The 16,573-nt window shown below is 43.0% G+C and overlaps 2 protein-coding genes and 1 pseudogene across 2 annotated transcripts in view; 2 read left to right on the forward strand and 1 right to left on the reverse strand.

The window, feature by feature from the left end:
• The window catches only part of LOC121929063, a 12,857-nt pseudogene extending 8,820 nt beyond the window's left edge, over window positions 1-4,037 (forward strand).
• Window positions 1-16,573, reverse strand: part of LOC121927766 (protocadherin alpha-3-like) — a 205,707-nt gene that overhangs the window by 121,491 nt on the left and 67,643 nt on the right. The gene's annotated exons all lie outside the window — the stretch shown is intronic.
• LOC121927768 (histidine--tRNA ligase, cytoplasmic-like) overlaps window positions 5,767-16,573 on the forward strand; it is a 250,341-nt gene continuing 239,534 nt past the window's right edge. The window contains 3 exon segments of the mRNA XM_042461635.1: window positions 5,767-5,878; window positions 7,225-7,445; window positions 9,267-9,351. Of these exon segments, the coding sequence (XP_042317569.1) occupies window positions 7,341-7,445; window positions 9,267-9,351 (190 nt within the window). The 5' untranslated portion in view covers window positions 5,767-5,878; window positions 7,225-7,340.

Here is a 16,573-nt window from a genome sequence, read left to right on the forward strand (position 1 = left end):
CATCCCTTCAATATTTAAATGTGAAAAGTCTGGAAACCATGCCCTATGACAGTGATGGCGAACATTTTAGAGACCAAGTGCCCAAACTCAAAAGTGTTCCCACGTCAGGTGTTACCTGGTGCCGGGGGCAGAACTTCTGAGGGCAGGAGTTCTGCCTTCCAGAGATGGAATTCTGGAGATGGGACTTACCTGGAGACAGCTGAAGGCCCAGAAAGGGGGGGGAAGAGGAGGTACAGGCACTGCCTGTCTCTCCACATGCCCTCATAAAGGCTTTTCGTGCCAGAGAGGACACACATGCCATAGTTCACCACTGCGTCCCTATGAGGAACAACTCAGGGAGCTGGTATGTTTGGATTGGAGAAGAGAAGGTTAAGAGATAATATATAGCCCTGTTTAAGTATTTGAATGGGTGTGGCCTTGAGGATGGAGCAAGCTTGTTTTCTGGGACCCGAACAGGAAAAGATTCCACCTCAACATTAGGAGAAACTTCCTGACAGTAAAGCTGTGGAACACACTCCTTCGAAGAGTCATAGAGTCTCCTTTGGAGGCTGTTTTTTAAACGAGCTGAATGGCCATCTGTTGGGGATGCTTTGATTGTGAGTCCCTGCAAGGCAGAAGGGGGTTTGGACGGATAGCCCTGAGTCCCTTCCAACTTTTTGATTCTATGATATTACCGGTAGCTACTTTTGTGTCTGAACTCCCCCACCCCCACAAAAATAAAAAATGTTGTCCTCCGTCACTTGGCCAAACTGGAAAGTAGTCCACGACCTGTTAAACTACCTTGTATAAAGCAAAGCCTTCACCGATAATGATATGGATGGGCACATGTCTGGTCATATAAAGGTCTGTGTGCATCAGAATCCTCGAGTCTTGAATGTGGCAGAATGCGATTTTCTGAATATCACCTAAACTAATGTGGCAAAAATTATCTTTAATAGGAAGTAGTAACTTGTGTGGGGGGCTATGCAGCACCACCCTTAAGGGGCAGTCCACAGCTGCCCATTTGAGCCAGATCAGGGCAGCAGCAACCACACACCACGGTCCCAAGCTGTCCTTTCCAGGGTGCCAAAAGGAGCCCCAAAAAGGCAGCTCCATTTGCACCTGGAAGGGTGCAATAGCTGCGGCTTTAAGGTGCTCCTTGGGGCTTTGTCATGTAAATGCAGTGCCAGAGGAGCACCATGACACCACGCACCGTGGTGAGCGCGTGCGGCATCATGCCGCCATGGGGGAGAGTCAGGGCATGTGTCATAGGGACACCATGCCCCAACTCCACCCCCCAGGCTGGCTTTAATGGCCAGTCTGCACAGCCCGAGTCTACAGTTCAAGATTTGAAAATATTTTTGACCAACACAGGTACAAATTCAATGACCTCAGTTTCAGTTGTGCCTGAAATACTACAATTTCCAAACACATTCCCCATATCGCTGCAAAGTCAAACGTATGCATCAGTTCCATATCCAATTACTAGAGGTTCATATATGCACCATTAGTCTGTTTAACCCACTTATTTCTCTACACTTGAGATGCACCTGACTTCTCCAGCAGGTGCGGGCTGGTGAGACCCTTGATTAAGGTCCAGCTAATATTTTATTCAAAGACACAGCTGTGTTAGTCTGGGAAATCAGTATGCAAAGGGATTTTGCAGCATGTTGTGATTAACTGAAAGACAGAACTTAGTAGCATAAGCTTTTGTAGACTTGAGCCTAGGCTGAAGTCTATCAAGCTCGTGTTGACTAACTTCTATCTTTCAGTAGAGAGATCTTGTCGCACCTGTGAGACTAACTGAAAGAAAGAAGTTGGCAACATGGCATCTGAGGAAGCGAATGAAGTCTTTAAAAGTCATGCTGCCGACTTATTTCTTTCAGTTAGTCTCAAAGGTGCTACAAAATCTCTTACATACTGATTCTACAGACTAACACAGCTATATCTTTCAAATCTATCTTTCAGTTAATCTCAATGGTGCTGCAAGATCCTTTTACATACTAATAAATTTAAGTGATACTATGCCTGTTACAGACTGCCAAAATAAAGCTGCTTCGGGTCTCTTTGGAGGTATGCTGTTTAATGATGCATGCACCCTAAGATCGGAAGCTGCACTCCAGTGCTTAGGAATGGAGTGTGGCTTTGGCGCAACCTCCGGACTCTTAGGACCCATGCATCATTTAAACAGCATCCTCAAAGAGACCCAAAGCAGCTTTATTTTGGCAGTCTGTACAGGCCATTGTCTGTATCAAAGACCCGTACATATGTGAGCACACACTTTATTCTAATAGAGTAGTAGCCCCGGATTTCAGCCAGAATGTGCTGCGCATAAGCACAGAATGAGAAGCAATCCTTAACAAAGGGCACAATTCAAACTCCTTGCCCAGAAAGCCAGTCTCAGAGACTCACAAAAAACTTTCCGAAGTGCAGAGGGATACCAGACCAACACCTCAAAGAGTGTTTACCTGTATGTATCCCACCTAAAGTTTTCCTGATGCAAACATGAAACTTCATGAGAAATTCGTGTTCTCTACCTACATAGGGCCTATGGGTTAACAAACGAAGCAAATATGCTGGATTCCAAGGAAACATCTCTGATTGAAAATGGACATTAATTTCCTTGACTTTGAAAATCTATACCAGTGACCACATAGCCAAGGATTGCCCTCCTTACAATCTGAACTAAGACCAGAAACAGAAAATGCAGGTCTATGACTAGCATCTTCAATTTCTTTCTCCTGTTTGCCTGGTGAAGAAGAAGCCATGTGTGATTCTGACAGCTTGCAACATGTCATTGTGCATCTTGGTCGGCCCCATAAAGGTATCATTGTTTGGATGTAATTGGACTCTCAAAGACTCTATTTCTACATTCAGAAAAAATAAACTTGATGATGATGATGACCACCATAAAAAAATTGTAACATTTTGCAATGGAGTTGCGCCACCAACAAATAAACTTGACTATTTCTAAAGCAGTCAATGCCATTGATAATTATGTTTGACTGTTTTGGACTTTATTTGGTCCAACATGCTGCAGAAAATATCCGTTAAGACTGCTTTAAATCAGAATGATTGTTACGGATCTTAATTATTTTTAATTCATTATGTCATATTGTTTGTTGAGGGAGAGGGAAGGAGGGGATGTTGAGGCTTATTGTGTACTGTATTGTATGCACCATGTTTCCTCAAAAATAAGACACTGCCTTTATTCATTTTTCCTCAAGAAGACACACAACGGCTTACTTTCAGGGGATGTCTTATTTGTATTAAGCGGCACAACAATCTGCATTCATTCAAATATAAAGCTGACCATAGAGTTGCGCTGGAGGACCTGATATTCCTAGACGAACATATTAATCGAATCAAGCCGCAATACCATGCTGCAAATTATGGAGGGATGAGTGTGTGTATATTATTATTGTTGTTATTATTGTTATTATTTTACTTAACTGCCCTGGCTCCGCTAGGGAATTCTGGGAACTGTGGGTTTGTCAGACTCAGACATGGCCTTCTCTGTCAGAGAAGAGAGAGAGCTCTGGTGTGCCAAACAAACTACAGTTCCCAGAATCCCCTTAGCATGGAGCCAAGGCTGTTAAGCAGTCTCAAGATGGTTGTTTCTGCAGTGTGTTCTGGACCAGAGGGGCTACAAAATGGCTCCATTACGAGTTGTAACCCAGTGTGTCACAGCTAGCACCGCTTCACTGCCCCTAGCTCCATGCAAGGGGGATTCTGGGAACTGTAGTTTGTTGTGCCCCACAAAACTACCATTCCCAAATCCCGTCGCATGGAGCCGGGCGTTAAAGCGGTGCTAAACCGGGTTATTTCTGCAATATAACGCACCCAAGTGCCCAGATAAGCAGCCTGGACCTCATGGTCCCCAAAGAGGGAAACCAGGGTCCCCTCCTGGATCTGAAAGGGTCCCTTCTCCAAGGGCTGCCTCCCCGCCCTCCAGTTCCTCAATAAGGAAGGCCTCCCTGGAAATGTTCTCCCTTCCTCCCCAGAGCCATTCCTTCCCTTCACCTACCCCGCTGCTGGACGCCATCTTGCCTGTGTAAAGCTTCCTGGAAGCCGGGAAATGTGGCGCCCCTTCAGGCCGGCTGCCAAGGGGACAAGGAGGAAGCCATAGGCCTCGCCTCTGAAAGGGCCTGAGTTACACTTAGCCCTCCCACACTGTCTCCAGGCAGTTGTGGTTGTTGTGTGCCTTCAGTCCTTTCCCACTTGTGGGTTTTTCCTTGGCATGTTGCTTCAGAGGAGGGTTTGCCATTGCTGTCCTGCTGAGGCCGAGACTCTCTCAGCCTCAGAGGACAGCAATGGCAAACCCTCCTCTGAAGAAACATGCCAAGGAAAACCCACAAGTGGGAAAGGACTTGCCATAATTGTCCACTTTTACCAGGGACAAAATGTGGAACGAATTCTAGCCCAAGCTGTAGGACAACTGCAGGACAAAGCCTCAGCCCAAAATGTAGGACATTTAAGGTCCTCCCTTTTTCTTAAATGCCCTACATTTTGGGCTGAGTTTTGTCCTGCAGTTGTCCTACAGTTTGGTCTGGAATGTGTTCCACATTTTGTCCCTGGTAATAGTAGGCAATTATGGCAACCAGTAGTCCTTGCCCAAGTGGGTTTACATGGCCGAGCCAGGATTCGAACTCTGGTGTGCAGAACCCTAGCCGTAACATTTGAGCCACTACACAGTGGGGTTTGTTTCCAAGAACAGATCGAGCCCAAAATGTCCTTGGAAGCCAAGATGATTAAATTGAGGCTTGTCATAATTCGGCCACATCATGAGGCGACACAACTCATCAGAAGAGACAACAATGCTAGGAAAGATGGAGGGAGGTGGAAAGAGAGGAAGACTGCAAACCAGATGCAAACAAGGGATGTCACCGGCGGTCTTGGAGATGTCCCATCCATAGGGTCCCCATGAGCCGAGTTCGACGGAGTGCAATTGACAATGACAACAACAAAGCTGTTCACACCAAAGAAAGAGGTGCCATCTTTCTGCCACAGTCCCACTCCCCTATATTGCAGGGCCTTGAGAAGCAATCCTTATCCATTCTTATATTCATTAAGTCTATGTGTGTTAAGATAATTGTGTATCCAAAGATAAAGCTTTGTTAGTCTGCAGAATCAGTATGATAACAAATACAAATAAAATATAGCTTTTATTTATATCCCACTTTTCTGCTACACAAAACAATCAAAGTGGCTTACAACATTAAAAGACAGTCAATATACACTACTGTACATACAGTCTGTACAATACTATATCTAACCCCCCTTAAAAAAGGACTTCAGCTCCCAAAATTCCTGGCTGTTGGCCAAGCTAGCAGAGGCTTCTGGGAGTTGAAGTCCAAAGTCCTGAAGTTTGGGAACCACTGTTTTGACACCTTTGATACCAACTGAAAGGAAGAAGCCAACTTTTCTTTCCTTTCAGTTAGTCCCAAAGGTGCTACAAGATCTCTCTACATAATACAGTAATCATATATTGTTGTATTGCAGTCCCATTTTAAATGAACACATCATGGATTTGGAACAATTGCTAAGGAAGATCTAGGACAAAAGTACAAAGGCTGGCTTAGCACTAAAGGAGTATGGAGTCCTTTATTTCCCCAAGGAAGAAGCTTGATGCTTGAGCAACTGCTCCTTAACTGAGTCTACCATCAACGCTTGGATTCTGCAAGACATTTTGCTCAAAGAGAATAGCATCATCAAAGTAACTCGGAAGCTCCAGCAGCAGAGAAAGGAGTTGCGTCCCTCTACAATATTTATGTCTTTGAGTCAGAGGGCGCACTTCCGGTGGAGGATTGACTGGCTGCGTCCTCTCTAGGCAGAGAGTCTTCCTCTAAAAGGGTGGCTTACTCTATGGTTCCTGCAGAAGCTCTCTGGCTGCATGGAGGTAGGAGCTTATTCCTGGCTCAGAGCTTTGTCTCTGGTCCAAAACACACTGCAGAAGCAATCCAGTTTGAGACTGCTTTAACTGCCCTGGCTCAGTGCTAGGGAATTCTGGGAATTGTAGTTTACTGTGGCACCAGAGCTCTCTGCTAGAGAAACATCAATGTCTCACAATGTTCCCAGGATTCCCTAGCATTGAGCCAGGGCAGTCAAAGCAGTCTCAGTCTGGATTGTTTCTGTGTTTTGGACTTAACTGCCCTGGCTCAATGCTAGGGAATGCTGGGAACTGTAGTTTTGTGAGACATTGAGCCTTCCCTGTCAGAGAGAGCTCTGGTGCCACAATAAATTGCAATTCCCAGGATTCCCTAGCACTCAACCAGGGCAGTTAAAGCAGTCTCAAACTGGATTGTTTCTGCAGTGTGTCTTGGACCTCAGTAATAAACCCAGTAGCCTTAGGCTGCATACTCATTGCAGAAACAATCTAGTTTGATTCCACTTCCATGCTATGGAATTCTGGGAAGTGTAGTTTGTTCTGGCATCAGAGCTGCATCAAACCTAGGGTGACTGGATGTCCTAGCCGTAAAGGTGGACAAGGCACCATAAAATGTAGGACATTACCAAATAAAAGATTAAAAATACTGTACTCTAAATGTAAATTTACGTTTCCTAGTCATGCTCAGATTTGAAGACATTTGCAGATTCCTCCCAGACAGAAGGCTGAAATGTAGGACCTGCCCTGGAAAAAGAGGACGTCTGGTCATCTTGTGTCGAATTTATTGTTCTTACAGCAATAACTTTACCAGAAACAATAATACAAAACAAACACATGACATTCCTATATATTTCTCTATATTTAAACCAAACATTGAGGGGTAACAAATCACAGCAATTTACAGACCTAACTAAAACTAAATACTAAAAACATACACGTGGAAAATTTTAACCAACAAAGACAGGGAAAGTATGGCTTCCAACTTGCCCTTCTGTGGTTCCGTAACATTAAGGATTTCTATTTCTATTTAGATATTGTCGCATCTCTTAACAATAATCTTAAAAATTAATACTTAATCGGTTAAGTATTAACTGTATGCACTCCGTTATCCATAGGCGTAGATGGACAGTGTTCTGCCTTGTAAAGGCAGCTTCCGCATCGTTTTTGTGAGCAATGCAGTCAGTGTTCGCCTCGATTGTCACTGACAGAGAAGCAGGACATAAATAAAGTTTTATTATTTTATTATTATGTGAAACTAAGCAATCACTCTGAGTGATGTCCCTGCAAAAGAGTTTCAATCAACTTTGTCTTTCCTTTTTTCCCTCTGTTCCTCGTGATTTATTCTGCATACATCACAGATGCATCCTTCACTGACCAGAACGCAAGGAGTTCCTCTGACATGGTGCTGTGAAGACTTGATAGACCTGCAGTAAGCAACATTAGGTGCTGATGCTAAGTGTTGAAACTCCCCACCATGCATTGGATAAGCCTCTTGTTCACAAAGGCTTCGTATAGGAGGCAGCTTGTGCCAATACAGTTCTGCATTCAAAGGAAACTTTCCAGTCATCTACCAAGCCAGGTGTGTCTCATTTACCACAACTTTATTCTCCTTCCTACAACTCTTAAGATTTTTGTAGCTTTGGGTTTAGACTGCCTAGCAACATTACTGGAAGCTACATATAAAAGCCAAATTAACCTCCTATTGTGCTTGGGATGTTAGGGATGGGCAGGAGCATTGCCACCTTGAGTATATTAAAATTTTAGACATTCTTGAGGTCTAATTCTATGTCCTTACAGTTCTGGACTGATTGCCTCGGCACTCTTATATCACTGTTTATTGACTGAAACCTGTCATAAACTAATTGCGGGCATTTAAAAAAAGCAAGAAGTATTCATTTAATTTCCAATGTGGTATTCATGTTAGTCTTTGCAACAAAACAACAAACAGTTCTGGGTCACCTTAAAGCCTAACAAACATTGTGTAACCATTAGTGAAGATGCCAGCCACAGATGCTGGCGAAACGTCAGGAATAAACTCTTCTAGAACATGGCCACAGAGCCCAAAAAATCCACAAAAACCCATAAGTGAATGGTTCCCCACTTCACCAAAGACATGAAGAGTTATCCAGAATTCCAGGTAGTGATACTTTTATTGCCAACCAAAATGCACAATGTACTTGTTGCAAGCTTTCAAAACTCCACTGGCTTCTTCATTAGGCAAGATGTTAGAAACCAAACGGGAGAAAAATTAGAGATGTTGCATGCATTCTGTTGTTTCTACCCTTCATTAAGATGATATGGGGAGTGCATCTTTTGCAGGTGGTCTCCTCCTCCTTCTGGCCATGTGGGAGATTTTCAAAGTCCAGGAAATGTACAGTTCATTTGCATCTCAACAAGGTCTCCTCTCTTGCAATCCAATCTGTTTCCATTCCTGTGAGGCCATTGGCCTCTTTGTAGGCAGAAGGCAATGGATTTCTCAAGAAGCCTCCCATATTTTTCCATCTGGAATACCTTGGTGGGTGTAGAGGTGAAACATCCTAAAACAGTCCACATTTAAGAAGAAAAAAATTGTTTTACTTTGGTTGAAAGTCCCAGTCCACTGGCTCTCTTCAGGGTTCCCCTGTTGCAGCTACAATCCAGAAAACATGCAGGGGTAGTTGTGTTGGCCATTCAGCAAATTCAAGCAAAAATCTACCAAATAACGGCCCCATACAGACAGGCCAAAATAAAGCTGCTTCAGGTCACTTTGGAGGTATGCTGTTTCAATGATGCATGCGTCCTAAGAGCCCAGAAGCTGCACCAAAGCCACAATCCAGTCCTAAGGGCTGATGCACAGCTTTGACACAGCTTCCGGACTCCTAGGAAGCGTGCATCATTTAAACAACATACCTCCAAAGTGACACGAAGCAGCTTTATTTTGGTCTGTCTGTATGGGGCCAATGATACCTTTATTGACCAACCGAAATGCACAATATACTTGCTGCAAGCTTTCGAAGCTCCACTGACTTCTTCATGACAGGCCGCTTTGTAGGCAGAGGACAATGGATTTTTCCATTGGGAAAAAAATTCTACATTTTACCAGAGAAAATGGATTTTTCTCCTGTTTGGTTTGTAACATTGTGCCTGATGAAGAAGCGAGTGGTGTTTCGAAAGCTTGCAACAAGTATATTGTGCATTTTGCCAATAAAGGTCTCACTAAATGGTGGATTTTTGTTTGAATTTGCTGAAAGTTCCTCTTGCATGTTTTCCAGAATTTCAAGTGTATTTAGTATACATGGCTGAAGATAGCACTGTAGACAGTGAAGTCAGAAGGAATTTAAATGTTTGTGCTATGATAAATGCATTGGTCTTTAAAGCCCCACAAGATTCTTTTTATCAGATTTGCTTTACTGTTTCTCAGGTGGCTGAAGATGTGGTAAATCAGTCATCGCCACAGCTGAGAGCTGCTGGAGGAAGTGGAAACATAATTCTCAAAACCCCCAAGGTAATCACCCATCTGTGTTCTGTTTCCTCTCCCAGAGTCCCCTTCAAGCATTGCCTGGCTCTGGTCCTCACTTCAATGGAACAAGCTGCACCATCATCCTTCCAGATGATCCTGTAGAATATTCAGCCCCCTTATTCTCCCATTAGCTTAATCTACTGCTTTTTCAATTTTCCTCTCTCTTCCAATCATTTTCTATTATTTTTAGCAGTTCTTGATTCTTGTTAGAAAATTTTTGGCACATAACCAAATGCTTAGTATTAAACAATTGAAGCATCTGGAAGCCCTTCAGCTGTTGGCTGCTGTTACTGTTTCAGCTGTGTAGTTTTTATCAAGCACTTCTTTTATTAAAAAAAATCTCTTCTAAACCCCCATCTTTTCCTTGGCATGGACTTTTAGGGCACCAGGGATTTTAATCCAAAGCAGATGGCCATCCGTGAAAATATCTTCACTACCATAATCAGCTGCTTCAAGCGCCATGGAGCCGTGGCAATAGACACGCCTGTGTTTGAGCGGAAGGTGAGGATGAGTTGGTGTTATTTCTGGTTTTGGAAGTGCTACTGGCCCTTTTATCCGAAAAGAGCTTCATATCTATAGCCTCTTTCTTCTGAAAATTGAAATTGTACACAAAAGCTGCTTCACTTTCATTGCTTTCAAAAAGAACCAAAGCAGCTTAACTGTATCCAGGACCGAACTCTGAAGGGAAGTAAATGTTTGTCAAGTTGCCCTCATTGACTTGTTATAGCATTCCCTTTTGTCTACTTCCTCAGATGCATAGAAAAGCAGACGCATCTGAGGAAGTAGACTAGAAGCATCCTCAGATACATCTGAGGAAGCAGACCACGTCTGCGAAAGCTTATGTTACAACTATTTTCTCTCAGTCTCAAAGGTGCTACAAGATCCCTTTGCATGCTGAATATAAGTTGTTTGAGTCTTTTGTATGATGCTGAGGGAACATTGTGAGTCCCTTAAATTTTCTTCCTTTAATTTTTGTTGATTTTGTTTTCTGGTTTCTGTTGTGTATGGTAGTTGTGGGAACCTGCAGTGAACTCCTTTGAACACTTTTAGTATGTTTACTCCACTGTGTGGAGGATTTGGACAATAAAGTCAACATTTTACATACCACCTCAATGTTAATGGACCAAAGCAAAGCTTTCACACTAACAAATTGATTTTCAAAACCAGATCCCACCCCTGCATCCCACCACTGATAATTATTGGCTAGTTTCTAACATTCCATTTTTAGGCAAGGCTTGTGGTGATCCCTCAGCTCCAGGGGCTTCTGGATGAAATTGATTATTCAGATCCATTTCAATCTGATTTCAGGCCAGGTTATGGGACAGAGTTGGCTTTAGTGGATGCTCTTTGCCGGGAGCTAGACAGGGGGGAGTGAGTTGTTGGTTCTGCTGGGCTTCTCACTGTGTTTGATATCATCTACTGTGGTATTCTTCTGGATTGCCTGGCTAGGATGGGACCTGGAGGCATTGTTATGCAGTGGCTTCATTCTTTCCTGAAGGGACAAACCAAGAAGATGGTGCTGGAGGATTCCTGTTCAGTGCCTTGGTCATTGGCCTGTAGGGTCCCTCAGGGTTCTGCTTCACCCATCATGCTATTTAACATATATGTGAAACTGCTCGGAGAGATTGTTCGGAGTTTTGGGATTTGGTGCCACCAGTATGCAGATGACACCGAACTCTATTATTCCTTTCCATCCCAAGCCAGGGGGGCTGTTTTGGTCCTAAACCAGCGTCTGTCATCAGTAATGGATTGGATGAAGGCAAACAAATTGAAACTTAATTTAGACAAGTCAGTGGTGTTCCTAGTCAGTCAGAGAATAGCAATTCAGCCTGTGCTGGATGGGGTTATACTTCCCTTGAAGATCAAGCTCTGCAACTTGTGTGTGCTTCTGGATTCAGCTCTGAGCCTGGCATCCAATTTGCACATTTAAAGTTTGTACGATAGCTGCACCCATTCCTTGAGATGTTCACAGTGGCACATACCTTAGTTACATCCTGGTTGGATTACTGTAACACACTCTTTGTGGGGTTGCCTTTGCAAAGTGTTCAGAAACTTCAGCTGGTGCAAAGAGCTGCAGCTAGACTACTAACGGATTCTAGCTACAAGGACCACGCAGTATACTTGTTGCAACAGTTCCACTGGCTGCTGGTCCATTTCCGAGCACAATTCAAAGTACTGGTTACAACCTTTAAAGCACTTCATGGCTAAGGGCCAGGTTATTTGAAAGAACGTATTCTCCCTTATGAACCAACCCATGCTCTGAGATCTGCTGATGAAGCCCTTCTCTCTGTCCCACTTCCTTCACAGGTACACCTGGTGGCAGCATAGGAGAGGGCCTTCTAAATGGCTGCCACAGGCACTGGTTTAATTATATGTTTTAACCTGGCTTTAATTTTTTTTAATTGTTGTAAGTCACTTTGAATTCCAATCTGGGGAAAAGGCAGAATAGAAATTAATATAATAAATAAATCAATACAAATTGACTTTGCAAGTTCTGACTTTTCACCATACCCCTTTAATGTGTTAACTTTGTTGTTGTTTGCCTTCAAGTCAATTCGAATTTATGGTGGCCCAAAGGCAAACCTATCATGCAGTTTTCTTGGCCCATTTCTTCAGAGATGGTTTGCCATTACAATCCCCTGATCCTGAGAGAGTGTGACTTGCCCAAGGTCACCCAGCGGGTTTCCCTGGCTGCGCCAGGATTCGAACCCTGGTCTCTAGAGTCATAGTCCACTGCTCAAACCATTACACCAAACTAGCTTGCACCATACACCTTTAACACGTTAAGTAGAATGATTAAAACTTAATCAAAGCTTGGTTCGAGATCTTCTGCCTTTACTAATCGAATTAGTCCTAAATGCAGAACTGGGCCTTTCCTGGTAAAGCGTTTTTTCACATTAAGTTAGAGCTTTCAAGATTAGTTCAAATGCTTACAGCACTTGTCAGTACAGGACATGCATCATTTATGGGAAATGAAAAGCATAGTGTATTTGTAACCTTTTCCTTCTTCCTCTAGCTTTTGCATACTATCACTTTATAGTTTAGTTGACTCATTAAGATTTTATGGGGGTGAATGGAACTTGGCTTTACATTCTGTGAAATCAAGGGCACATGGCCTGATGGAACCCTGGATACCAAGCACTGATAACATTAACTTCAGTCTTCCTGTTTCCTTTAATAGAAGCATAGAATCATTGAGTTGGAAGAGACCGCAAGGGTCATCCAGTCCAACCCCCTGCCATGCAGGAACTCTCAATCAAAGCATCCCCAACAGATGGCCAATCAGTCTCTGTTTAAAGACCTCTAAGGAAGGAGACTCCACACATTCAGCTCCTAGATATATTGGGTAAAATGGGCCATTTTTGTGGTCTAGGGCCCTAACTCTGCCACATGATTGCTTTCTTCTAGAAGAAAAAACAAGTAGGCAAGTATAGAAATCAAAGTGGAAGAAGTGTGGCCTATGGGCCACATGTGCCCCCAAAGTTATTTTTGAGGCTCCAATTCCCCCAGCCCTCCTCTTAAAAAATTGGGAAAATGTCAAAACTGTCGACAATAAAAATGCCCCCCACATCTCCTAGTGGGGATGGGATAATTGATCTTCCCTTCCCCATCTGTTTTAAGCCTGAGGAAAACCAGGGGCAGCCCTCCCAAGTCTTACAAGAAGCTTGTGCAGTCCTCTAACCCTTGGCAGTTGCTTGTCTAATAGGCACTGAAGAAATAATGCAGTTCGACATCACTTTAACTGCCATGACTGAATGCTATAGAATTCTGGAATTTGTAGTTTTGTGAGCTATTTAACCTTCTCAGAGCTCAGAGAGAGAGAGAGAGAGCTCTCCTGCCACAACAAACTATAAATCCTAGGGTTCCATAGGATGAATCAATGGCCTGTTACGACAGCCAAAATAAAGCTGCTTCGAGTCACACAGTGGAGGTATGGTGTTTGAATGATGCATGCGTCCTAAGATCCAGAAGCCACACCAAAGCTGCACTCCCAGTCCTTAGGGCTGGAGTGTGGCTTTGGTGGGACTTCTGGGGACGCATGCATCATTGAAACACCATACCTCCACTGTGACTCGAAGCAGCTTTATTTTGGCTGTCTGTAACAGGCCTACTTCTGAGTAGATATTTTTGAACAAGCACTGTTCAGAAATAGAATAGGAGGTTTGAGGACTGCGAAAAGTCAACAGAGGAACAAATGAAGGAGTAAGGATATCTTTCCCATTATCAAAGCCCCTAGCACTGTATGAGTAATAATAAACATGCTGAAGGATTATGAAGGAGTCCAGCTGTTTTTTCTTCTGAGTAGACATAGCAAAGTCATGGGTTTATCTAAATGTATCTTTTGAACCCAGATTAATAATGTCAGCTCATCAAATCTCCCAAAGCATGTAACCCACTGAATCAGAGCATGAGTAGAAAACAGAAAGGGAGGGGAGAAGTGTGAGTAAAACCAAGAGAGGAGAAAATTGAGGACATCTACCTTTCAGGCCTAAAGCGCCTGACATTCTGTAAGAATCATGGCTGATCTAGGGCCAAGCAAACAAATCAGTCCTGCGGCACATTTTATTTCATACCAGGACTCCTCCTTCCCCAGCCATTTCTTTTCCCTTCTCTTTATATTTTTGCCCCAGATAATTTTTAACTGGGTTTACAGCACCTTCTCTCTCTCACTGTTTAAGACAGCAATGTTACAGCAAGTTGAGTAGCATGCCTAGCAACAAGGACATATGATGCATTTCTACTAATCCTAATCCTTCTTTTCTTCAGGCTATCCTGTTTTTTCTGGATCTGTCAGAAGGCCCATCCACTTTAATGAATTCTAATGTTCCAAAATCAAGTAACTCATTAAAACGCATGAGATTAACTTTTTGTCCATCAGGCAATCTAGTTAGTTAAGCTACTTTGCCCCCCCCCCAAAATGAAGTTAGTAGTTAACAAGTTAATTAACTAGTTGTGTCCAAGCTCTTTTATACACATAGGGTTATTGATGGGGGTAATGCTGCTGAAGTGCTGCTGAGTCAGGGATAATGCTTTTGTTGTCATTAAAAATCAGTAAAATATAATATCATTAAATACGTAATATATTATGATATATATTAAATATATCAGTAACATATTTTAAATATAAGGTCTTATATCAGGTGTATTTTTGACATTGGAGAGCCAAAACTTTACAGCCAAGTACTGTAGATTCCTATGGGACAAGGTGCTCATTTACCGTAACTAACTAAAACCAGGCCTTTTAGGGCTTTAGAGGGGAGCACCAAGCACTTTCAATTAGGTCTGGAAATCCACTGGGAGGCAGTGTGGTTATTTGAGAAGAGGCATTCTGTTATCTTTGGTCCATTCCAGACAGTGATCTGCCATATTCTGTAATGCTGTTTGTAAGAACTCTTCAAAGGCAGCTCTCTGTCATCTAGTCTAGATGTGATGAAAGCAGGGGTGAGGAACATGTGGCTCTCCAGGATGTGGAACTCCAGCTCCTATCAGCCCCTAGCCAGTGAAGCATGATGGAAATTGCAGTCCAAAACATTCAGAGAGCTACAGATTGCCCATTCCTGGGCTAAAGCATGCATTATTGTGGCTAGATTATTTTATGTTTCTCAGACATTCTATGTCTGTCTAGACAGAAAACCTTTGTCAGAAATATGTTGTATGCACATGCTTTACAATATTAATCAGAGATCCTTATATGATGAAATAGTTATCATTTCTTATTTTCATCTTCTTAAAGGAAATCTTATTGGAGAACTACGGGGAAGATTCAAAGCTTGTCTATGATCTGAAAGATCAGGGAGGAGAACTGCTCTCTCTTCGGTATGACTTGACTGTATCCTACCAAATGTTTTACCTCATAGAAAATCCTGGTTTCATTGGATGTTGATCTCCCTGGGATAGGATTGTGGAATTTGAATACTCAAGCTGCATCCCATCCCCAAGGACAGGGCTATTCCAAATCCTATTTCATTCATACCTATAGTTGGCTAATATGTGACACTTTGCCACTGAAGATCAGTTAAAAAATACAAGTGGTACAAAAGATGAGTTTCATTTTTAGTAGTTTGTGGTTAGAGGGCATAGAATCAAGGTCTCAAAATTACAGTGTTAGCAGTATGTTTCTGGCCACAATTCAAAGGCTGGTGTTGATTTTGAAAGGTTTATATAGCCTAAGACATCGTGCAGTCCCCTAGATGTCATTCAGCTGAAACACTCAGCATTTCTCATTGCTTGGTATGCTGGCAAGGCCTGATGGGACTTGTATCCCAGCAGCATCAGGAGAGCTGTAGCTCTGTCCCTGATTCAAAAATTGCTGAGGATGAGTGCCCTTCCTTCCCAGCAAGGTTTCCTCAATATCCTTTTCATGCAATTAAGCTTTTTAAAAGTATCTATTGGCAACACTGGAAACCTAAAAAGCAGCACAGAAAAGAGAGCATTGTGGCAAAATGACAGGCCAGAGGGAGATGCCTGGTAGACTGGAGATCCTCCACCCCTGCTTTAGTTAATGTCTTCTCCTGTGGAAACATCTGAAAGAGCCACCCATACACTATTCCTTGAAAATGGCCCTCCTACATTATTATTATTAGGGATGCAGTGGCTCAAGTGAATAAGACACTGACTCTGTAGATTGCAAGATTGGCAGGATGGCAGTTTGAGGCCCAGGTGCCGTATGACGAGGTGAGTTCCCATCACTAGTCCCAGCTTCTGTCAGCCTAGCAGTTCAAAAGCATGCAAATGCAAGTAGGTACTGCAAATGCAAGTAGGTACCACTTTGGTGGGAGGGTAAACACTGTTCTGTGCAATCATGCTGGCCACATAATCACAGAGCAGTCTCTGACAGCACTGGCTCTTTGGCTTAGTAATGGTAATGAGCACCACCCTCTATGGTCAGAAATGACTTGACAACGTGGCTACAGTGGAGAGTTCTTAAAAGCCTGACTCTTTGATTGCAGAGGGTTTGCCTTTGCCTTCTTAGCAATGATTCACCATCTGAAAATCCCCATCCTTAGCTCCATTTTGACTTTTTGAAGTCTCATTTGGAATATAAAGGGAAACTTTTATGAAAACCCTAAGTGCACTGGGGAACTAGACAGAGAGAAGCAGGAGACTTTGCTTATTTCTAATGAGCTGCTAATGATGGTCAGTTGGTTTTCTCTTCTCAGAGGAGGTGCTAGGGTTAGGGGGTCGATCTTGGGGTAGAGGGAGCATTG

The sequence above is a fragment of the Sceloporus undulatus genome, chromosome 4 (genome assembly GCF_019175285.1).
Source record: "Sceloporus undulatus isolate JIND9_A2432 ecotype Alabama chromosome 4, SceUnd_v1.1, whole genome shotgun sequence".
Lineage (NCBI taxonomy): Eukaryota > Metazoa > Chordata > Lepidosauria > Squamata > Phrynosomatidae > Sceloporus > Sceloporus undulatus.